Source organism: Halichoerus grypus, chromosome 6 (assembly GCF_964656455.1).
Source record: "Halichoerus grypus chromosome 6, mHalGry1.hap1.1, whole genome shotgun sequence".
Classification (NCBI taxonomy): domain Eukaryota; kingdom Metazoa; phylum Chordata; class Mammalia; order Carnivora; family Phocidae; genus Halichoerus; species Halichoerus grypus.
The window spans coordinates 23,535,896-23,559,184 of NC_135717.1; the positions used below are offsets into that span (position 1 = coordinate 23,535,896).

The 23,289-nt window shown below is 42.6% G+C and overlaps 1 protein-coding gene across 1 annotated transcript in view; it reads left to right on the forward strand.

Annotated features, from left to right (window-relative positions):
- Positions 1-23,289, forward strand: part of DNAH3 (dynein axonemal heavy chain 3) — a 162,820-nt gene that overhangs the window by 10,718 nt on the left and 128,813 nt on the right. The window contains exons 7-15 of the mRNA XM_078074713.1: positions 1,373-1,568; positions 4,957-5,082; positions 6,255-6,450; positions 8,191-8,370; positions 12,912-13,048; positions 14,803-14,908; positions 15,098-15,276; positions 20,317-20,501; positions 21,716-21,839. Coding sequence (XP_077930839.1) covers positions 1,373-1,568; positions 4,957-5,082; positions 6,255-6,450; positions 8,191-8,370; positions 12,912-13,048; positions 14,803-14,908; positions 15,098-15,276; positions 20,317-20,501; positions 21,716-21,839 — 1,429 coding nt within the window. The remainder of the gene's footprint in view (positions 1-1,372; positions 1,569-4,956; positions 5,083-6,254; positions 6,451-8,190; positions 8,371-12,911; positions 13,049-14,802; positions 14,909-15,097; positions 15,277-20,316; positions 20,502-21,715; positions 21,840-23,289) is intronic.

Genomic DNA, 23,289 nt, shown 5'->3' on the forward strand with positions numbered 1-23,289 from the left:
GCCCTCAGTGGTCCCTCCATCCTCTGCATTCACAGCACTTCTTGTCTCTACTTTCAACTCACCCTGCTTTGGAACATCTCCTGGGCCATTATTTCTCTTCCATGATCTAACACTGGTGTTGTCTTTTCATTTCTTGTGGGTCTTGGCTCCCGTATTAGACTGTCAGTTCTTTGATGGTGAAGAGCATGTTATTGATCATAGCTCCCCTTCATCCTTTGGCCCGTGTCTTGTACACACAGTAGGTCACTGGGAAATATTTAATGATGGTGAGTAATGTGAGAAACATATCAAAGGGGAGTGGTGATCATATGAGTTCCTCACCTTCCTATTTTATCTGGACAATAGCTGCCTTTACCAGGTTTTCTAGTTATTTTTAATTTCCTAATTAACGTTCTAATGGTGTCAGTGTAATGGCCTCTTGTCTACTCCAGGATAGAACCAAATTCGTAAGGATAAACATGGGAAGTCCTTCAAATTCCAGCCTCACCCTACTTCTGCAGTCTTATCACCTTGAACTCTACCACTTGCATCTGATATTTCTACCCCAAGATAATTCACAGCACCTTGAGCATGTTTTACAAAAGTCATAGAACTGCACTTCATTACATGCTGTTCCTTCTGATCCCTGTGCTCTTCCCTTCCTATCCTGTCTGCAAATTCCTACTCATTCTTCCCAGTCCAGCTCAAATGTCACTTCCTCTGTGAAGCTTTTACCAATCTTTCTCTCCTTAGCATGTGAAGTATTTGGTCTCTAAATTTCCTTTTTTTTTAAAAGATTTATTTAGTTATTTTAGAGAGGGAGGGGAAGAGAGGGAGGGAGAGAGCGGGAGGGAGGGGCAGAGGAAGAGGGAGAGAGAAACCAAAGCAGACTCCCTGCTGAGAATAGAGCCCAACGCAGGGCTCCATCCCACCACCCCGAGGTCAGACCTGAGCTGAAGCCAAGAGTCAGACGTTTAACTGACTGCGCCACCCAGGTACCCCTAAATTTCCATTTCTAAGTATCTGGTGTCATCTGTTGCGTTGAATTTTTTGTGTGACTGCTTAGGTGTGAGAAATCAATTAATAAGAATGAGGCATCAGCCAATACTAGTTCATTGTCATACATGATACTAGATATCCTAGTAGAGCTCAACCCCAGGTTCTAAGCCTCAGACTGTGAAGTTGCAGTCCTCCATGAAACATCTCAGAAAGAAGACACACCAACAGAGTGGAGCTTCCCCGATTTAGTTATACCCAGGGGATTATCAACATAATGGGGATTATCAGTGTAAATGGTCAGAGGCTCATTTACATTCTAAGTGCTGCACCTAAGAGCACAGAGTGTTCAAGGTCCCTACTTACTAACAAAGTGTTTGCTCTGTTGCTTATATAGTTGATTACATCCTCATGGACCCAACAGAGAGAAAAAGACTCTTCATCGAGAACATTCCCCACATGTTTCCTCAAAGAGTAATCCGGGCCCCTGTGCCCTGGCACAGCGTCTACAGGAATGCCAAGAAGTGGAATGAGGAGCATCTGCACACGGTGAACCCCATGATGCTCAGCCTGAAAGAACTATGGTTTAAAGAGTAAGAAGTTCCTCCCCTCCCTTTTCTTTCCCTCTATTGTTTGCCCACAAAAGACAGTATCTTATGCTGGGCACAGGGGGGTAGCCCTGCCCTTGAAGGGAGATGACAAAAATCGTAGACCCAAAGTGCATAGGAACTGTAAGTGAAAGCTCTCCACGCAGTGAAGTGACCCTTCTTTATGCTCCCGTGACACCCTGACCCTGTCTCTAAGTCCTGGCTCATACTGGTAAAGAGCTCAGACTCGGAGCCGGCTGCTCGAGCCCAGATCTTAATTCTGCCGCTTCCTAGGTAATACAGGTGTGTTACATCATCTGTCTGTGTCTTGCTTTCCTTATCCCTAAATTCAGGATAATAAGAGTTCCTGCTTCATAGGGTTGGTAGGAGGAATAAATAACTTAATACATGCAAAGTACTTAGAACAGTGCCCAACAAACTGTAAGTACCCATTAGGTGTGAATGAGCCATTACCTCCACGAGGACATGTATCACACTGAATTACAATTGTGTGTGTGCTAGTTTGTCTCTCTCTAGCCTCCGAGACATATGGGGGGGATTGGGTCTTATTCCTTAGGTAACTCAGTGCCAGCACAGGGATGGCAAGCAGGGGTCTCAGTTACGTTCATCAATGACTAAATTGGCCACAGCAAGTGAAGGAGTTTAGAGAATATAGGAGCCACTTTTTTTTTCCCTTCATTCTTCTAAATTGAGATATAATCCACACACCATAAAATTCGCCTTCTGAAGTGCACAGCACCATAGTTTTTAGTGCACTTACATATTTGTCCCACTCTCACCACTGTCATTCAAAAATATTTTCATCATCCCAAAAAGAAATGCTGTATCCATTAGCAGTCCCCCACCCCCACCCTTTCTCCCTTCCACTCAGCCCCTGGCAACCATTAATCTGCTTTCTCTCTCTACAGATTTAACCTATTCTGGACACTTCATATAAATGGAATCACACAATATGTGACCTTTCGTGTCTGGCTGCTTTTTGCTTAGCATCATGTTTTCAGGGTTCATCTGACATTGAAACATGTATCAGTATTTCATTCCGTTCTATGGCCGAATATTACCCCACTGCATGGCTGCACCATGTTCAGTTTATCCATTCATCACCTGCAGAGAAAGACTGTCATTTGGGGGGGGGGGGGTGCGGTCCATCAAGGGAGGTGTAAATCCTGGTGGGAGAATGAGGCCACCCAGAGTTCACTGAAAGGTCAGGCTGATGACATGATGAGTTGCCACCATCTGAGTTTTTATTAGAAAAACTAGAGGCAAATATGCTTACTTAATTTTGATTGGCTGAACTTACCAGTAGCTCAGATATTTTATTTTGGGAAGGCTCTGTAGCTTCGAATGTGTTTAGTCTTAAGGGAGCCCTGTTACTTGGAGAACTTACTTGTTTATCACATTCTTAGTTGTACCTATATTTCCAAAGAGAATTGAGGGGGAAGTCAAGCTGGCATGGAGCCCACCAATGGTAAGAAATAAGCACATTTCCTTCTTTGGACTGAATTCAGTTTTCTAAATCATTGGAGGTGCCAGTCAGGACACTGAAAAAAAGTCATTTTCTAATGAGGCAGAAGTGTAGGGTAATAATTTACAGAATGGGCTCCCAAACTATACTGCCTAGGTTCTGGTTCTTGCTTTGTCAGTAACGAATGGTGTGGTTTTGGGGAAGCTACTCTCTCTAGGTCCTTGTTTATATGTAAAATGGGAATAATAATAGTACATACCTCATGGTGTTTGTTGGATGAGTTGCTTAGAATAGTTTTGGCATATAGTAGTTGTTCAATAAATGAAGGTACAGCCTTAACTATAAGCATTTTTATGGCCTCAAAAAATATCCTGGAAATTAACAAAAAAGTTCAGTCTCAGGGATGGTAAAATTTGCCAAATGCTCACTACTGAGAAGATGTACACATACACGTGCATTTAACTTGATCATGTAGTGAAGATGGCAAATTATTATAGCTTCTGAAAAGAAAGGATCCTTACCCCTTGTTTTTAGGGGTTCCCTAAAGATTATATAGGCAACAAAAGCAAAAGTGAACCAAAACCATTTAGAAGATTTTTGTCCGTTGAACAGCAACAACAACAAAAAACAACAATGAGAGATTTGTTAAGGAAATGATACAGACAGCTTTTCTCTGTGACCTGCATGATTTAATTAAAAAAATTCTAAGAAGTCACCTAGTGATCGGTGAAGGGTAAGGGGCTTGGGGGCCAGAATGAGAGTTGTGGTCTGAAGAGCCACTGTAGGAAGTTTATAAGGACTGAATTAAAGATAAGTAATGTAATTTCCAGGTGGTGACAAGGGCCATACTTGGGTTGGATATCAAATGTGTGGTGAGGGAGGTCTCGGGTTCTATTCTTCCTTCCCTAACAGTGCTTTGTGACTGGCCAAACAAGATGGGCACCAAGTTCACCACCTCCACCAAGAAGGAATAGAAATGTAGGCTGTGGGATTTAAGAAGGATGAGGAAAAGTGCCCAAGAGGTCGTTCCAGTGGATGATGAAAATGGGAAGCAAGAAATGAGATGAGCTAAGGAAGTGAGCAAAGATCTAATTGGGAAAGTGAAAGGCAGTGATGATTTAAAAGAGTGATTTATAAATGAATGGGGTAGACATCAGGAAGAGATATGGTGGCCCTCTGAGCTAAAAGAGGCCTCAGGGAATATGGTAAAGGACAACACATCCATTGATCTGAGAGAAATAGGAGAAGATAAGAGCCTCATAGGAAAAGGTGGAGGAGATTCATGTGTTCAATCCACAGGTTGCTAGGAAGGAGATTCATGTGTTCAATCCACAGGTTGCTATTGTGTGCCTGCATTATGTAAGGCACTATGCCAAGGGATACTGTGTGTGTCTTGATGAGCCTGCTAGCCATCGAGGGTAGGTCTATAGGGGGGTTTTGTGTTTGTTTAGAACAAAGCAGTCCTTTAAGTTGTCCTGAGTAGCTCACCTGGGGGCCACATTGAGGATTAGATGGAACCCACTTGATCATGAAGGTGTTGCTTCTCTCGACTTGTCTTCTCTGTCTTCACTGTTAAAGAACTTTGATTTGTCCCTTTGATATCCCAGTTCCCAGCCAGGCAAATACCAGGTTGGTGCCAAAACCCCGCTCCCCAGATGGTTTACCCAGAGCAGGACACATAGGAAGGCTCAGCAAACACCAGTTGAGTTGGCTCATCTATCTACTCTTTGCAAGGTTCCTCTGGACTTTCTACTCCCTCCTCAGACTCTCAGATTTTTCAGATATAATTAGTTTTACTCTCCTTGAAAAAAAAAAAAAAAAGGATATATGCCCTTTGAACTTATCCTACAGAATTCATTTTTTAAGTGTCTTCTTGGCCCAGGACGTTTCTCCTTCTCTTTTTGGCAGATTTAGAGACCTCAGGTTTGTTCGAACAGCAGAATTACTGGCAGGAAAATTGCCTCTGCAGCCTCACGAATATCGGGATGTGATCCAGAAACACTGCCTGGAAGCACGCCAAATTCTTCTCAACAAGTCAGTATCTGGCCTCAGAATGGGACTGCATCACAGTGTTATAAACTCTCTGAGTCTCCCAGCCTGGAGGTTGGACAGTTTGCTGACTTCCCACTGACCTCTTCCTCTTTCCCTTTCCTTCCACGTTCCATCCGCCGACAGTCTTTGTGTCTCCCCATGTCCACTCTTCTTCAGCCCTCACTCCTGGTCTCCCTCTGCCTTTTTGAAATTCTCATTATGATTCCTTGTTGGGGGTACCACTTCCCTTCCCTTCCTCTGAAGTCGGTTAGGCTTTGCTAGGTTACATGACAGTGCATTTGAATGACTTGTGTTCAGGTGGCCCAGATAAACACTGCAAGGTTCCAGGGTTAGGGAGGTTTCAGTCACTTAGATGATTCCTTTTTCTTTTGCAAATGCATGCAGGACTGTGTCCAGAGCAAGAGAAATCCCCTGATGTAAAATGATGGTGATAATACCTACCAATGGGTTTTTATTATCTGAGACCATGTATACACAACCACTGGCACATAGTAGCTGCTCAATAAATATCCTAGTTATTTTCTTTACAACTATGGCTGTTCCTAGTACTTTTCTGGTTGTTAGAGGAATACTTTTCTAGAAATCGGAAAAGAGATATGATAGGATGAAAAGGCCAGTGGTTCCCAATGGGAATTAGAAATTGGGGGAAGTAGGAAGAAAGAACAAGGAGGCCTCCATTTCTTGTTTTGCTTTTCTTATTTCTAGTCCCAACTTCTGAGCAGCTACTGTCATACTGGAGTTTCTCTTCTTACGTTTTCTTCTGTTTCTCCTCTTTCTCTCTTTCCCCCTATAAAGTCTGAACAGAGGCCAGGCATTTGCCAGGGAGAGAGGTTGGACAGAACATTCCAGTTCCTTATTGCCCCTTCACCACAATCTCTGATTATAGTGAAGAAAGTAGAGACTCTTGGAGCAGGACACACCACCAGCATCCCTTGTGTAATTGGGTATTGCTAATGGAAGAGTAGTCTATCAATTCAAATCTTACTACTTTCTTCCCAGGAAAGGGATGTTGGCAGGTGAGGTAGCCAGGGATATGAAAATACCAATTTGGAAAGCTGCTTAGATCTGCCTGGTCACAGAGAGTGGGGAATGTCTGATTGGACTTCTCCGAGCTCAGAAGGGCTTCTTACTTGGGTGCCTTCCTGTCTTTACAGGTGGATCCCCACCTGTGCCCAGCTTTTCATTTCGCAGAAGGAGCGGTGGGTCCATTTTGCTCCCAAGAGTGACTATGACTCCTCTCGTAACATTGAGGAATATTTTGCTTCTGTTGCTTCCTTCATGTCACTCCAGCTGAGGGACTTGGTCATTAAGTCTCTCGAGGACCTCGTCTCCTTTTTCATGATACACAAGGTATGTAGGGGACCATCAGTAGGCCCATTTGAGGGGAAACAACTGAGACAATCAGAATTCCATCACGCAGGTTCTCAGCTGTGAGCCAAGGATAAAAAATAAAAAGATTCTTGATTGCCACACACATCAGGTCATTATTAGCTCATGAAAATGATTTCTGTGAATCACAGCACGCTTTCCTGAGATAATTACTGCTAAACTGACCAAGTTCTCCATAAGTGGGGAAATTGTTAAAAATATTTAAAGAAAGATGGAGTAAAATGGAATTCATGCCCCTTATAGGAGAGAAACAGGTCACTTTTTGATCCTCTCTGTTAAAGGAAGGAGTTGAAAAAGTTTTATTATAAATCTTTGGCTTGATATTTAGGGAGTGTTGTGTGTATCGTTGCAGATGTTGACTTTTTGTTCTTTGGTCTTTGAAAGGGGCATTCCTAAAAACAAAAGGCTTTGTTGACCTAATTAATAACTTTCTGCATGAAACTACTTCAGTGAAGTCAAAATAAAAGCTAAAAGCACAGAGTCCTGGTTTTCAAAACCTCATAGTATCCCCTAAACTCAGATAGCCTGAGGATTAAGGAAGATTCATTTGGATTTTATACCACATGCACATTTTACCTTAAAAAAGAAAGAGTAATAGAAATATAAAATTGCCTGGTTATAAAAGGTTAAATTCTAAGTATTTTTCCAAATGAAGTAAAGATGAACAATTGACCTTTTGCTCAAAAAAATGTAGAAGCCAATGTTGCTGAATTTAGGCTGTGATGTTAGCTTTCTAGCAAGAACCAATCTATAGATGTCACTATAATCATCTACTTTGCTAAGCAGAAGAGACTCAGATGTGGGAACAAATCCCACTCTAAAATTCCACACAAAGGGAAAAGTAAAATATTTATATGTCTGAAAGAAGGGGAAATTTATGGGTATTTGATGCATGATAACTGTTCAACCAGTGTTTATCAGTCATCCTCAGGCAGATCTGGAAATGTCTAACATCATTGACTTAGACAAGTACTGTACAGTTACACTATGACAGTTTCATTAGGCGTTGTAGTTTATGAGAGGTAACTTCTATTACTAGCCTGATAGGGAATTGTAGCTATCCCCATGCCAATATTTCCATTATAGGAAGGTTGACATTTTGAATGTTTAAAATAGACTTTTCACTCAATTGCAAGCTCCATTTGAGGTATACAGATAACTGTTTCTACTTTTGGATTCTGTCAACAAATTTTTGTTGAGCACCGACTATGTGCTAAATGTTGTCTTGGATATTTTGGAGGAAGTACAGGGTTCAGCCACAGATCCTGCCCTCAAGGTTAGAGGAGAGAAGATAAGATGTACATATACATCTCTGCAAGAGAGAAAGATAAAATACCATGAAGGAAGTGGAAATTTAGAAGTTCGGAAGTGGAAGAGATTATATCTTGCTGGAGAACAGGGAGGCTTCCCAGAGGAGGTGATTTTGAGCTGAACTTTGAAGGATAGGAAGGATTTGGAAATACTAATGCAGGAATTTCTAAGCTAAGTAAGCATACTGAATAAAAGCTTTGGGGAAGGGAGAGTGGATGAGCTCAGGGTGGGCTAAGCCATACCTAGCCCTTATTTGAACATGAACAGTGTGTGAGACTCTGCATTTCCTTTTCTGGTGTTTGTGTCATACTGTGAATGGGTAAAATTCACTCCTTTGATTCTGGAAGGCCTCACCTTGTGACAGCCACCATATCTTAATGTCTCCTAAAGGATGGGAATGATTTTGAGGAGCCCTACCAAGAGATGGAGTTCTTCATGCCTCAGCTAATCATGATCAAACTTGAAGTCAGTGAACCCATTATTGTCTTTAATCCATCTTTTGATGACTGCTGGGAGTTAATACACAACTCTTTCTTGGAAATTATTAAGAGCTCTAGGGAGATCCCCAAGGTATAGTATCAACTTAATCATTTGTTTATACTTTTATTTACTTATTGACTAAAATAAATTTAAAATGGCTGTTTGTACAAGGATTCAGGTAGGGGAGTTTTACTTTGGGAGATAAATACCAAAGTAAAGGGGAGTATGCCTCCCTTAACCCCAGAAAGATTTGGGCCATAAAGAAATGTCCATGTATTTGAGAATCATGCTTTTATTTTTTTTAAAGATTTTATTTATTTGAGAGAGAGCTAGTGAGTGCATGAGGGGGAAAAGTGCAGAGGGAGAAGCAGACTCCCTGCTGAGCAGGGAGCCCAACATGGGGCTCAATCCCAGGACCCTGAGATCATGACCTGAGCTGAAGGCAGATGCTTAACCAACTGAGCCACCCAGGCGCCCCTACTTTTTTTTTTTTTTTAAGATTTATTTATTTATTTGAGAGAGAGAGAGAGAGCGTGCAAGCCAGGGAGGGGCAGAGGGAGAGGGAGAAAATCTCAAATAGTTTCACCCCTGAGCATGGAGCCTGACGTGGGGCTTGATCCCAGAACCCTGAGATCATGACCTAAGCCAAAATCAAGAGTCAGACGCTTAACCAACTGAGCCACCCAAGTGTCCCAAGAATTGTGCTTTTAATAAGAGCATTAAGAGTTACTTTGTGGGGCACCTGGGTGGCTTAGTCGTTAAGCGCCTGCCTTCGGCTCAGGTCATGATCCCAGGGTTCTGGGATCGAGCCCCGCATCGGGCTTCCTGCTCAGTGGGAAGCCTGCCTCTCCCTCTCCTACTCCCCCTGCTTGTGTTCCCTCTCTCACTATGTCTCTATCAAATAAATAAATAAAATCTTTACAAAAAAAAAAAGTTACTTTGTGAGCAAGTAGAGTCCCCCCTCCCCCCAGCCCGCCATGATCCAACTTCAAAGCGGTAGATGTTTCCCAAGCCATATCCAACTTGGGTTGATTCACGATGGAACAATGCCATGAACTCACCAAGAATCTTCATAAAACGATATCTAATTTAGTTCTTGAAGTTCCATATGTTTGTTTGTTTGTTTAACCACTGAAGGCACCAAAGGGAAAGATGGAAGCTTTCCTTCCTGGTCCAAGCCCCTTCCAGTTTCCTTTCCAGGGTGGCATTGCTAATCATATTCCAGACACTTAGCAGACTTTTAGTGCTGGGCAGGATCACCCACATGAGTGTGATTCTTTTGTGATCTATCTTCTATTTCCCTCTGGGTGGTTGATGTGGCAAGACCAGTGTCCAGCCCCATATAGGGAAGGGAACTGTGGGATGTTTTTCTCTCTCTCTCTCTTCTTCCTCTTCCCCACCCCCTCCCTCCCCAGGCACTATGTGCGATGTAGTCTTGTACTTAGAGGATTCTAAGAGCTCAAGATGAGAGTTGGGGGATGTAGAGCAGCACATGAGGCCAAATGCTCTAGTCAGTTTCACCAGATAACTCTAAATTTGGGGTTTCAAACCCAACCAAGCCTGGTTAACAAGAAAACTGGGTGTGTGGAGGGGGACGAAAGAGTGGGCAACTCTCCTTACGATCCATATCCCTAGGAAGGAAATGAAAGAGAAGACCCTGTAATTTGGAAGGATAAGTGTGGGGCTTGGGGACAGATAAAGTACATACCACTCAAGTTCTCTTTCACTGCTGTCGATTAGCAATGTTTGCAAGCAGCTGGGCTAGGAGAGCCCAGGGCTCATGTGGTTGCTCCAGCAAACACTGAGCAGGGATGGTAGTAGATTTAGTGGATTGTCATGGCAAGAAGATAGAGTCACAGATCACAGTGTGTCCTTGGGTTGAAAACTAGGCCCAGGTGAATGCCAATGGGACTTTATCAAGCTGTGTGGAAAAGCAGCCCACGCTCAACATTCTCCATCGAGAAATGCCCACAGCGCTGGCTCCTACCTCAAACTCCTCAGACTATTTTATCTCTGAACTGGGTATTAAAACGTTGAAAGAATAGCCCTTCAGGTTGAATATCTAAGAACAGGGGTGCCTGGGTGGCTTAGTCTTCAAGTGTCTGCCTTTGGCTCAGGTCGTGATCCCAGGGTGCTGGGATCGAGCCCCACATCGGGCTGCCTGCTCAGCAGGAAGCCTGCTTCTCCCTCTCCCACTCCCCCTGCTTGTGTTCCCTCTCTCGCTGTGTTTCTCTCTGTCAAATAAATAAATAAAATCTTTAAAGAAAAAAAAAAAGAATATCTAAGAACAGCAACAGGTAGACAGTATCCCCAACCCCTACCAGACCTGCCTTTTTTATGGTTAAATATACATTTTATTTTATTTATTTAAGATTTTATTTATTTGAGAGCAAGTGAGGGAGGGAGCACGAGTAGGGGGAGGGGCAGAGGGAGAGGGAGAAGCAGACTTAAAACGACTGAGCCACCCAGGCACCCCTTTATTTATTTGTTTTTAAGGTTTTATTTTTAAGTAATCTCTACACCCAGCGTGGGGCTTGAACTCACAATCTTGGCTCTTGATCAAGAGTCCCATGCTCCACCGACTGAGCCAGCCAGGCACCCCCCTAAACATAAACTTTAAAAGTTGGACAAAATGTCAGCATGAGGTTTTGAAAATAACAGTTTCAAGGTGCAGAAGGGAAGCCTATTTATGAGAAGGTTACTAAAGGAAACCAAAGTAAGTATTAGAAAATACTTGTCTTAGCAAAAAAAATTGAAACATGGATGTTGTAATACTGATTGAAATGAAAAGAGGGGAATGAGAGGCATAAATAAAATGAGGTGGGGTGAAATAAGGAAGGGTTTTCTAAAGCTAAAAATGCAATAAGGAAAATTTAAATCGGAGCGCCTGGGTGGCTCAGTAGGTTAAGTGTCTCTGTCTTCAGCTCAGGTCATGATCCCAGGGTCCTGGGATCAAGCCCCGCCTTGGGCGCCCTACTCACCAGGGAGCCTGCTTCTCCCTCTCCATCTGCTGCTCCCCCTGCTTGTGCTCTCTCATGCTCTCTTTGTCAAATAAATAAATAAAATCTTTAAAAAAATTTAAATTAGCATTAGCAGCCATATCAATGCATTACTTTCATAATCAGAAATACATACTCACACACACACACACACACACACACACACACACATTTCTGTGGAAAGGGGCTACTTGGGCCAGTTTCTCTACTGATGGGAGAACTTTCTCGCTCAAAGTGCCAGGGAAATCCCAAACTTGGAGAAGTGTGCAGGCGTAAGCACTGAGGGTGATGACAAGACCAGGAAGTCAGGGACCGGAGAGCCAGGGAGATCAGCAGATGGTAACCGTGATTATCTGGAAAAGACACCATTGATCTCATCTTAGTTTTACAGACTGCTCTACCAGCCACATTTAAAGGGCAATAAAAGGTGTTACTTCCTCTTTCAACTGAAGACTTCTTCCCAAGAAACAGTCCCTTATGCTCCCCACATGTAATCTCTTGCATGGCCTAGATGTACCAGTTGTGTGTCCCTAAACCATTTCATCTGTACGCTTGACCAATGCCAGTTCCTCCATATCTTTGCTTTCAACCACTGTCTTCAGTATGGCCACAGCTAAGAAGTTGTTCCTCCACTGGCTTAAAAACCTTCGGATTGTCCAAAGAGGAAGGACACAGACTATTCGCACTAGCTTTTCCCCCTTTCTAAATCAGTGCATTCCCATCCATGGTATATAACTGTTGTCACCAAGTAGAGCCCTCTGACAGTCTTTTCTGAGACCAATCACTATCAGCTTTCTTAACAGGGAGGGCAGTGGGTCCCCAGCAGGGACTTGGACGTCTTCATGAGTCATGCAAGTGAGAACATTTCTCAGGGACACACACATGCCATTAAGAAGTTAGAGAACTTGAATTACCAGAAAAGAAACTGTTCTAACTTCATGACTGTAAAGCCATAGATTTTTTTTTCCCCTGAGGTAAGAGAAGCATCTAGTATCTCTCCTTTTCTTCAGATGAGAAAATGGAAGTTCAGAGAGGAGAAGTAGCTAAGGTCGCATGGTTAGTTAGTGGCAGAATCAGAATTAGAACTCATGTCTCTAGTAGTTTTTCATTAGTAAAATCTGATGGGGGTGGGGGACAGGGAGCATTGCTGTAATATTCATTCAGTCACACAGTATTTATTGAGCACTTACTATGTGCCAAGCTCTTGTGGGACCCTTCACAATACTGAAGAAGTCAGATTCGATCCACGCCCTCATGGTATTTAATCCCATGACAAACCCAGATAAGCTCATTACACATTATTTAATTATGATTATGCTGTGTGGGAAAAGTTCAGAATGTGAACTTTAAGCAAGGAAACCTAACATCCTAACTGGAGGCCCAAGGGGATTCTCCATGGACCAGAGACTTGAAAGGATGAGGGAAAGATGAGTAACCCAAAACCAGGGAGAGGAGAGAGGATAGAGGTAAAGAGAACAGGAGGGTGATTCTGGCACTATCCAAGAGGAAAAAGAGTGAAAAGGTAGCTGGTATCCCTGGAAATGTGTTTGTTGAAAAGATTTTACATTTTGGTGCCATTTCCCTTCTTGTGTCTGAAGTCTTGTGACATCAAAAGTGGTTTCTGTTCTTTAGGTGGAATCTGTCCTGTTCCCAGAGTTGAAAGGCTATAATCTGATTCTTGGAACCATTAACACTGAAGAAAAACTAGTTTCTGATTTTGTGGATCAAACCTTTGAGGTGTATCGGAAAAATCAAGTTGGGCCCCACAAGTAAGTTGGTTTAGTTGTAATTTGACCATTTGGGTATTGGTTTGTTTGTCATCAAATACACGATCACTGTTCCCACACATCAGAAACACATACATAGTGAGAATAGCCAATACTTACACAGGTATTACTATTTATCCCCATTTTACAGATGAGGAAGCTTTCCCAATATTACACAGCAAATAAATAAATGAGCCAGAATTCAGATTCAATTACAGGTCCACCTCCATTATCTGAAAGATGTTAGGCCAGACAGGTTTTGGCATTTAGAAATTTCTGGATTTTAGAAAAGTCACGTAATGCATATATCATACCTGATGATGCAGCTTCAGCAAGATCTCAGGAAGCACCTCTTAATTAAATGTGTTGATATTTCTATAGTGAACAATATGAATATTCACCCAAGTAGCCTCACATTGGTTTAGGCCAGCTTTTGCCATCAAATGAATTTTGAAGCGGCTTTCTGTTTTCAGAGCTTTTTGGATTTAGGAATTAAAGGGGATTGAGGACAAGTTATCTGAATGCTCCTTAATCATCATACTGTAGAATATCTCACAGTTGCTCATGTGAGCAGTCCCTAGTTTAGGGGTATCATATAATACAGCTTCCAAACTGAGACACTTTGAGAGCGAAGAGGGCTTTATTAACAACTACCGTGGGACAAGTGTAAATCTGGGCTGTCCCAGGCAAACCAGGATACATGGGTTTCTTTACCGTGGCTCTGTCAACATTTTAGACCAGAAAACTCTGTATTGTGAGGAGCTACTGTGTATGGTAGGATGTTTAGCAGCATCCCTGACCTATACCCATTAGATGCCGGTAGGATCCTCCTGCAGTCATTACACCCCAAAACATCCCCAGATGTGGCCAAATGTCCCCTGATCACCACTGGGCCCCCACAAAACTAATTCTGCTTACTCCATTATCATCTTTATTTCATTTTATTATTATTTTATTTATTATTTTTATTTTTTTCAAGTAGGCTCCACGCCCAGCGTGGGGCTTGAGCTCATGACCCCAAGATCAAGAGTCGCATGCTCTACTGACTGAGCCAGCCAGGTGCCCCCATATCATCTTTATTTTAATTCAAACTTTTTAAAAAGACTTCATTTTTAAGTAATCTCTACACCCAACATGGGGCTGAAACTCATAATCCTGAGATGCAGAGTTACATGCTCCACAAACTAAGCCAGCTAGGCGCCCCTAATTCAAACTTATTTTAAGTCACAGCATCCCAAATACATCCTCCAATTTGGGAGAAATCTGTCCAGCCATTTTTGCATGATCTGATAAGAAGGGAAAACTTAATTTTATCCAATAAATTTTTAGGTTCGCTAGTTCCAAATTTTCATCTTAAAATTTAGACAGAATTTTAGAGCTGGAAGAAGGGATAGGAACTAATGTTTATTGCATATTCACTGTATTTCAGGCATTGTATTAGATGCTTTATATGTACATTATTATAGGTAAGCCTTACAACAGTCCTATGAGGTATTACTATTTCCACTTAAAACTAAACAGACTGATCTTTGGAAAAGAGAAATATCTTGCCTAAGTTCATGCAGCTAGGAGGTGGCAAAATTGGAATTTGAAGCCAAAGTTCTGAATTCCCAGTACTATACTTGTTGCCACATTCTATTTCCCTTTGCTGGCTTGGGCTAATTTTTATGATCTTATGTCTTCCTTTGCCACTCTTCCTAATCTGATTTGGTGACCTGTATTTGCATGTCTGATTTTATGCTCTTCGATTATGGAAGATACTTAAATGTATACAAAAAGTATGATGACTTATTGGATAACATGGCAGAACAAAACATCACCGCGTTCCTGAAAGAAAATCATGAAATTGAGGATTTTGTGACGGTAGGAAATATCACTTGATATTTCATATCTTGGTGACACGTACTGCAGACAATCCACTACGTAGTCCGTGTATTTTGTTAGTGTATATGTTGTGCTCAGCATTGGACTAGGTTGGCTGGGGGTGAGGCTGGGGGCAAGTGCATGTTGGCTAAAGGCGAATCAAGCTACCGACTGTGTTCCTTTCTACAGAGGATCAGTAGCATCAAAAAGCGGAGAAATGAAATTGCATCCATGCACATTACCGTGCCTTTGGCCATGTTCTGCCTTGACACCATGACCCTAAATTATGACCTCTGTGAACGAGCCCAAAATCTTAAAGACCGTCTGATTCAATTCCAAGTGGACGTAAACCGGGACACCAATACCAGGTACTGTTATTGTGGACAGAGAGATAACAACAGTATTTGGCGTGAACGGGAGAATGAAAACGTGGTCAGAACTTGCACCTTCCAGCAATGACCAGACAGAACTTCTAGCTCAAGTTGTTTCTGCCCTAGAGTGAGGTTGGTGGGGAATTCAGGTTCAGGCCAGAAGGTGAACCGTGGGGCTTGGAGCAGGAGGGTGGAAAGCATCCTGCAGCTGTCCATCTCTTATCCCTCAGGCTTTGCTTTCTTGGAGGCATCTTTAGGGAGATGCCACCTCGTGGGCTTGGCTGTCTAAGGTCATAGGCCCTCTCCCCAGCCATCTAGCGCATATTCAGAAACACAGGGTGCTTACTGCACCCCCCCCCCGCCCCCGCCCCGAATCACTCCTGTGCAGGCTTCTGCTGTCTGAGGATTCTGTCATTCAGTCTTAAGCTCTATGTGGTACCTTCATTTCACTGGTGACTATATATTAATCATGATAATTTGGGTTCTAAGGGATAGAAGCTCAGATAGACTGGCTAAAGTGAAAAAGGGAATTGGGGGCTCACGTGTTGAAAAGTTCAGGAATTGCTAGCTTCGGGCCCTCAACACTGCAGGTAGGATGCAGTGTCTCTCCCTCTACTTTGCTTTCATTCTCTAACAGGCACTGTCCCATTTGTGGGCCCAGCAGCTCTAGGCTTATATCCTCCCAGGTTCCCATCCAGAGGGGAAAATGGTTTCTCCCTTTCCAGTTGCCTCAAAAAGTCCTGGCCCGTGTGACACCAGCCTGACTTGGGTCTTTTGTGCAGCACTGAACCAAGCGCCATGGTGTAACTATTTGAAAGTTACAAAATGATTAATCCACGTCTTTCTAGCTTTCTTTTTCAGAGTGCTTTTAACTAAAGACTAAGATGATTTAGTAAGCATGACCACTACTAACAGTGGTATATGTTGTATTATTCTTATTAGATGTAAATAGATAGATAGATAGATAGATAGATAGATAGATAGATAGATAGACAGATAGATGTAATTTTAGCATTTTATAGCACCTTAAATTTACAAAATACATTTCAGAAACTCATGAGCAAATTTTGGATAATAGTAAGCTACCATTTTTCCAGCACATGTTATAGTCTGAAGACTGTGTAAGCATTCTGAACGTTATAGATCTAATCAAGTCTTTACAACAACCCTAAAAGGTTGTTTGCTATTCTCTCCATTATGTTGATGAAGAAACTGAGACTCCCAAGGGTTTAGGAGGTGGCACATACAGGGCTTCACCTCATTTATTTTGACCCCAAAGTCCTCGCTCTCAACCACTGCACTCACCACCCTCAGCTTTCTCACAGAGTGATAAAATGGTAGGATTCCTGGTTTAGGAGCCAGAAGCTTTGGGTTTGAATCTAAGACCTTCCATTTATTAACTGTGTGTCCTCTTGCTTTACCTTCTGGATCTTCAGTGTCTTTGCCTATAGAATAAAGCTTTGGGACCAGGACAGTAAAAGTACTTCAAACTAGTAAGACACTTTCTTTGGGAATTTTGAGCATCAAAGAAAACTTATTTTGTAAGCAATAGTCCACTTGTTCATGTCAAATCAAAACAACATGGTACCTTGGCTGGTCAATCCTCATCAAAATAAGTGTATAATTAGGCCTTTTAGATATAAGTGAAAATAAAGGTCTCCTTATGAACCCAGGGATTTCTAAGGATGCAGAAACCCCAGGTTGGTGGCTAAGATTCTTTCTTTCTGCCTTAAAAATGGTGAGACTGACTTGCTGGACTTTCTCAACAACCCCATGAGTAGGTAAGACAGATATAAGTAAGATCCCTTACTGAATGCAGGAGAAAATGAGGCCCAGAAAGAAAACCTCGCTTGCCTAAGTGAGTGGGTTTGAATTTGAGTCTTCTCATCCCAAACCCTGTCCTTGCAACTGCATTGTCCTGCCGTTGCTGGGAGTGGGGTGCCTTCCTGTTGCCAGTGACTAGGGGCACCCTAGAATGGGGGTGCTCTGCCCATAAAGGCAGGGAGGGCACTTTGAGTGCATTGGTAGGAAAGTGGGCATGCCATTCATACCTACTACAGGTACATTGGTTTAAGGCTGCTAAAGCAAGGACCTGAAATATTGACGAAAAATTCAAGGACCTGCATAGAGATACATAAAATTATCCCTGGGGTCCAGCTGCTTGTTTCCTTCAGTGTGAGAACTCTTACACAAATAATGACAACAGGTAGAGAGAGGCCATGGATTGATGCAAGATTTATCGGTCCCCTTATGCCATCTCCTAAACCAGAGAATAGCCCTGTGCTTATGGGAACTCTGGCCTTTTAGATTTTAAATCACATCATCTGTATATGTAGAAAGCAATGTTTACTGTCTTCAGCTTATCCCTGGATATTGTTAAGGTGTTGTGTTGGTCAGGTGCCTGATATCAATGACCCATATCAGGGACATTTTAGAGAGTTTAATAGGTAGTGGGTTTGCTACCACCCTTCTGGGCCTTTGCAAGAAACTGTTAACTATTAGCCGCATAACATTTATCCTCTGAATTCTCATACAAAAGGGAGGAAGAATGGATTCTCATCTGGTAAGAGTCTATCAGACTGAGAAGACCTACCTGTATTAGGCGAGGCAAGATGCTATAACAAGTAGACTTAAGATGTCATGACTGAACACTATAGAAGTTTTATTTCTTCTCAGGGTAGCTCCAGATTGGTGGGGGAGACCTATGGTACATCCAGAAATTCAAGCACATGGTGACTTTACATCTTTAACCTGTAGCTTTCAAGGTCATTCTAAGTGTTGACATCCTAGACAGTTGGAAGGAGGAAAGAGCATGAAGGGATATGCAAGGACAGTTTTATGTGCTGCCCCTGAAAGGGATACTCATCCCTGCTTCCTGCTTCACACTGACTGCAACTCAATCATGTGACCATACCTTCGAGGGACTGAACTGTCCCCCTTCAAAATTCATGTGTTGGAGTCTGTCTTAGTCTGTTTGGGATGCTACAGCAGACTACCATAGGCTGAATGGCTTATAAACAACAGAAATTCACTTCTCTCAACAGAGCATTGGTTCATTTGTGTCTCTCAGTTCTGGGGGCTGGGAAGTCCAAGATAGAGTCTCCAGCAGACTTGGTGTCTGTTGAGAGCCGGCTTCCTGCCAATGGGTGAGGGGTCTCTCTTATAAAAGCTCTAAACCCCTTTATGAGGGGACGCTCTCATGACCTATTTACCTCTCAGAGCCCACCTCCAAATACCATTACATTAGGGATTAGGTTTTAACATGAGAATTTTGGGGGTGCACACACATCCGGTCTACAGCAAAGTACTAGTGCCAAGGCCTGTGAGGAGATAATGAGGTTAAATGGGGTCACAAGGATGGGGCCCTAATCCAATAGGACTGGTGCTCTATTAAGAAGAGGAAGAGGGCGCCTGGGTGGCTCAGTTGGTTAAGCAACTGCCTTCGGCTCAGGTCATGATCCTGGAGTCCCGGGATCGAGTCCCGCATCGGGCTCCCTGCTCAGCAGGGAGTCTGCTTCTCCCTCTCTCGCTCCCCCCTCTTGTGCTCTCTCTCTGTCTCAAATAAATAAATAAAATCTTTAAAAAAAAAAAAAAAGAAGAGGAAGAGACACCAGAGCTCTTTCCCCCTCCACTACATGAGGTAACAGGGAGAAGGCTACTGTCTGCAAGCCAGGAAGAAAGCCCTCACCAAGGACTAAGTCAGTCGGTACCTTAACCAGCCTCCAGAGCTGTGAGAAAATAATTTTCTGTTGTTTAGACCACCCATTCTGTTGATATTTTGTTATGGTAGCCCAAGCTGATGTGTAAGATCCCCAACTAAAAATACAAAGGAGGCTGGACATGTCATCTAGCTCTGAAGTGGAGACTACTACTACGTAGTGCAGTAGATAATTTTTCTCTGCAGAAAGTTTCTAAATTGTATGAAAATTCATTTCTACAATCTTGGCAGCATCTGAAAAGATGTTTTACTCATTTTTTTCTTCAGTTTGATACAATTAGCTTCACTATGGAGGGGTCTCCATACATGAAGAAGGAATATAGAGTGTCAACTATACTTCAATTAAAACAAAACAAAACAAAAAAAAGAAGGCATATTGAGGACTGAAAATACGGAGAGAAGTGGTTTTTATCTATAATGTATGAATGTCAACATGTAATGGTCATTTACTAATAACAAAAACTGTGGTAGCTATTGCTAACATTTCTTGAGGGCCACTCTGTGTTAGGCATGGATGTATTGCAGATCATTTGTTCCTAATTATAATTAAAATACTGATGACAATTATCTTTTTTTTTTAAGATTTTATTTATTTGAGAATGAGAGAGTGTGAGAGAGAGAGCACAGTCAGGGAGGGGGAGCTGCAGAGGAGAGGGAGAAGCAGACTCCCTGCTCGATGGGGACCCTGGGATCATGACCCGAGTTGAAGGCAGACACTTAAGCAACTGAGCCACCCAGGCGTCCCTCATCATTGGTTTTTGCATAAATTAGAGCATATTCGAATTATCCTTAGAGTAGCATCCTTTCTCATAGTCTCGTGTTTGAGAAGTAGGCAGTTAGATTTAGTGGTCCCGGTGGTTGAATGTCAGTTTCTCTTTGCCATCCAGGAACTACCTCCAGCACATGAGGATAAATTTGCTGACGTACTGTGAAGAGTAGTGATTACCAATTAATTTAGTGCTCTACTTCAACATAAAATTCAAGGAGTCACTATTGGTGGTGGTGGTGGTGTTCGTGTTGTTTTGGTCTAAATCTGGATTCTACCCATGGTACATTAAATGAGCTAATATGTATCCAGTGATTAGAATGGGGCATGGCACATAGTAACCCATGAGATATTATTTCCTTTATTACTGTTTTTCTTTTCTTGAAGAATGGTGTGCATGTAAATATTACCCATCACAGATTTGCAGGTAGAGAAAAGTTGGAAACCATTTTCCTAGTCTCCAAATAAGAATGATGCCTCTTTAGCATAATAGATCTTATAAGAAAGTGATTTTAGATAATAATGGTGATAGTAGCTGTTTCTCTCTCTGTAGCATTTGTAATCAGTACAACACCATCGCAGATAAAGTCAGTGAGATTCCTGCCAACACCGAGGAGCTGGTATTCCTCATTGAATTCTTAAAGAAATCCAGTGATGTCACAGTGTTCAAACTCAGGAGGCAACTTAGAGATGCAATTGAACGGTTAGAGTTTCTGATGGACTATGCAGACTTGCCCCGTAAGTCCACACCCTATAGATTTATATGTGAATGTATATGTATATTTATACTTTTAGAGATAAGGAGTTGGGAAGGAGAGTTAGCAGTCCTACCACTTAAATATCAATACTGGGAGAGTGTCCCCATATGTTAGAGACACTAATTCCATGCCCTTACCCACAGGAATTCTAATCAAACCAAGGTGATCTTATTGTTAGACAAAAAGAAGAAATATCTAGGGATTTGGTAAGTTCTTAGATGCCTTTCTTGGTATCTTGTGGCTGGTGTTTCTGAAAAAGTCACTTCCAAATGCAGAGTTCTTTTATAAATGGATAGATTTCATCCATCTATAATCTTAATACAGTCCTGCCTTTGAGGAGAGGCCAGGGCACTTTCCTTCAAGCTCCTGCATATCTTAAAAGGAAAGAAATGGCCAGAGCCCCTTCAAGGCTTATTGGGCCAAGGTAGAGTTTTGTAGGGACCAGGTTCTGAAGGAAAAACTGATACACTGTCCACAAGTCAAGTTTTCAGATCCTTCTTCCATCTCAAAATACCTGTGAATTACCTGGTGTTCATGCTGTTTGGGAGGAAGGGTGATGGGAGGGAGAGATGGGGACTGGGAGTGGAAAACAGTACCCTAACCATCTGCCTGCACATTCATGAGCTGTGCCCTTGACCTTGTGAACACACAGTGGACCTCTGCTTCCTAAGTTCCCAAGGGTACAGAGGGAGCCTAGGACATTTCAGCTGCCCAGAGCCTTAGTCTGGGTGGGGCATCTGGCACTGACTTTATTACTGACATTTAACCAAAAGGGAGACTGGGACTCAGATGAGGTGACAGTTTAAAGAGGAGAACCGGAACTTGAGCCCAGGTTTCTACTCTACTCAGGCCCAGCCTGGGAAAGCAGTGAAGTATAGTGGTTAGAACATCGGCTTTGGAGTTGGTTAGACCTGGGTCTGAAATTGTCTCTGCTGCCTTCTAGCGGTGTGACCTTGACTACTTGGCTAAATTTTGTTTTCCCATCTGTAAAAACAAGGATAATACTGTTGCCCTTCTAGCCTGGCACTTAGTAAGTGCTCAGTAAATGTTGGCTATCATTCATCCATCATGGGCCCATCCATTCATTGCCACCCCCTCACCCACTTCTGTTGACCTCTTATTCTGCTAAATTAATGCCCTGAATGTTGACCTATGTTGAGCAGTGTCCTGGAGCAAACTATATGTGTTTTGCAGAAGAGGATATCAAGTTGAACAGCACTGTGCTCCTCTGGCCAGACCAGATTGAAGATATCTTTGAAAACAGCCGAAACTTCCTCCTTAACAAGAGGGATCAGGCTGAGATGGACCTCATTAAAAGGTACAGGGAGAGTGTGAGGTTGTTTCAGAAATGATGCCCAGTTTGATAACACGCTGCAGGTTCCTGGTTCTGCTCAGAGCCCCCCACAGCAAGGCGTGGGCGAAGGCTGAAGACAATTGGTGGAAAAGGAATTTCTTTTTGTTTCCCACTGAGGGATGTTCTCTTTAAGCCTGCTTCACTATAGTGACCCTGCCAATGCCTTCCCTCCCTGCCTTGAACAATTGGAATTTGACGGTGCAGAGAGAAAAAGACAAAAATAGTGGCATGGAATAATGGCCTCGCAATAATAATAGCAAAATCATCAGCCTCACACTGGAGACCAAGGAGATAGCAAGACAGGGATAATAGAGGCGTGGTAGGAGGCTGAGAAATTGCCTGTTTGGCAGCTGGTCTTGTTCAGTGCTAATGTGGCTATATCATTTATTCATCCATTATTTGTCAATTCAACCAGTATTTATTACGGATTTTTACTACGTGCTGTGCTATATTCTAGACATGTAAGTGTGTTTGGCTACTAAATAAAGATTTTAATCCAGTAGCAGAGAAAATACAGACCTACTGAAAAATCAGTGTCAAGCAAAGTGGGCCAAGTACCACGTGGATGGTAAAGACATACGTGCATGCACGGCCAGCCCAGCTTGTAACACTTGGTTGATGAACTGTAGAGTTGTTCCAGTTACTCTCCCCTTCACATGTGAAACTCCCCCCTGCCCAACTTTAGGTCCTATAATCCCTGCAAATACTCACAAGAAAGGAAAAGAGTAGATAAAAGCAGGGATTTCTACACAGAATGGGAGTTTGGGCTGAAGGAGAAAACTATTTATTCGCTACCTTCAAAATATGGCCTAGGTCTGCCATCCAGAAAAAAACAATAATAACAACAAAAGTGTGTGGGGGGTGGGGGTGGGGGAGTGTGTATACACAATTGTGTGCACACAGTTTTTTTTCTTCCAGGAGCCTTCTCCTCTCTCTACCCAGAACTTTTAGCCAAATGGGTGCTACTGATATTTTTAAATTAATAGACTTTATTTCTTGGAACAGTTTTAAATTCACAACAAAATTGAGCAAGTACAGCGTTCCCATCTACCCCATGTCCCCTTATGAACAGCCTCCACCATGGAACTGATTTGTAGGTTAGATGAACAGGAACAAGTTTCTTCATCTTTTTGAGCCTCAGTGTCCTCATCCGGAAAATGGGATAACAGAGCCCATCTCAGGTCATCTCATTTCATGAGAGGTATCATTGTGCAGAAGGACGAAATGAGATGACCTGAGATTGTGCCTGAGGGGTACCCAGCACATGGTAGGCATTTAGAAGCTGTCCATTTCCTTCATCCTTTGGACAGTGACTTCTTTGGGGAGAAAAAAGTGCTTCACTTCTAAACCACGACCTTGCAAGCATACTTTTGGAATAGCGCTGTAAGACTACTTAGAGGCAGTAAGTGCTGTT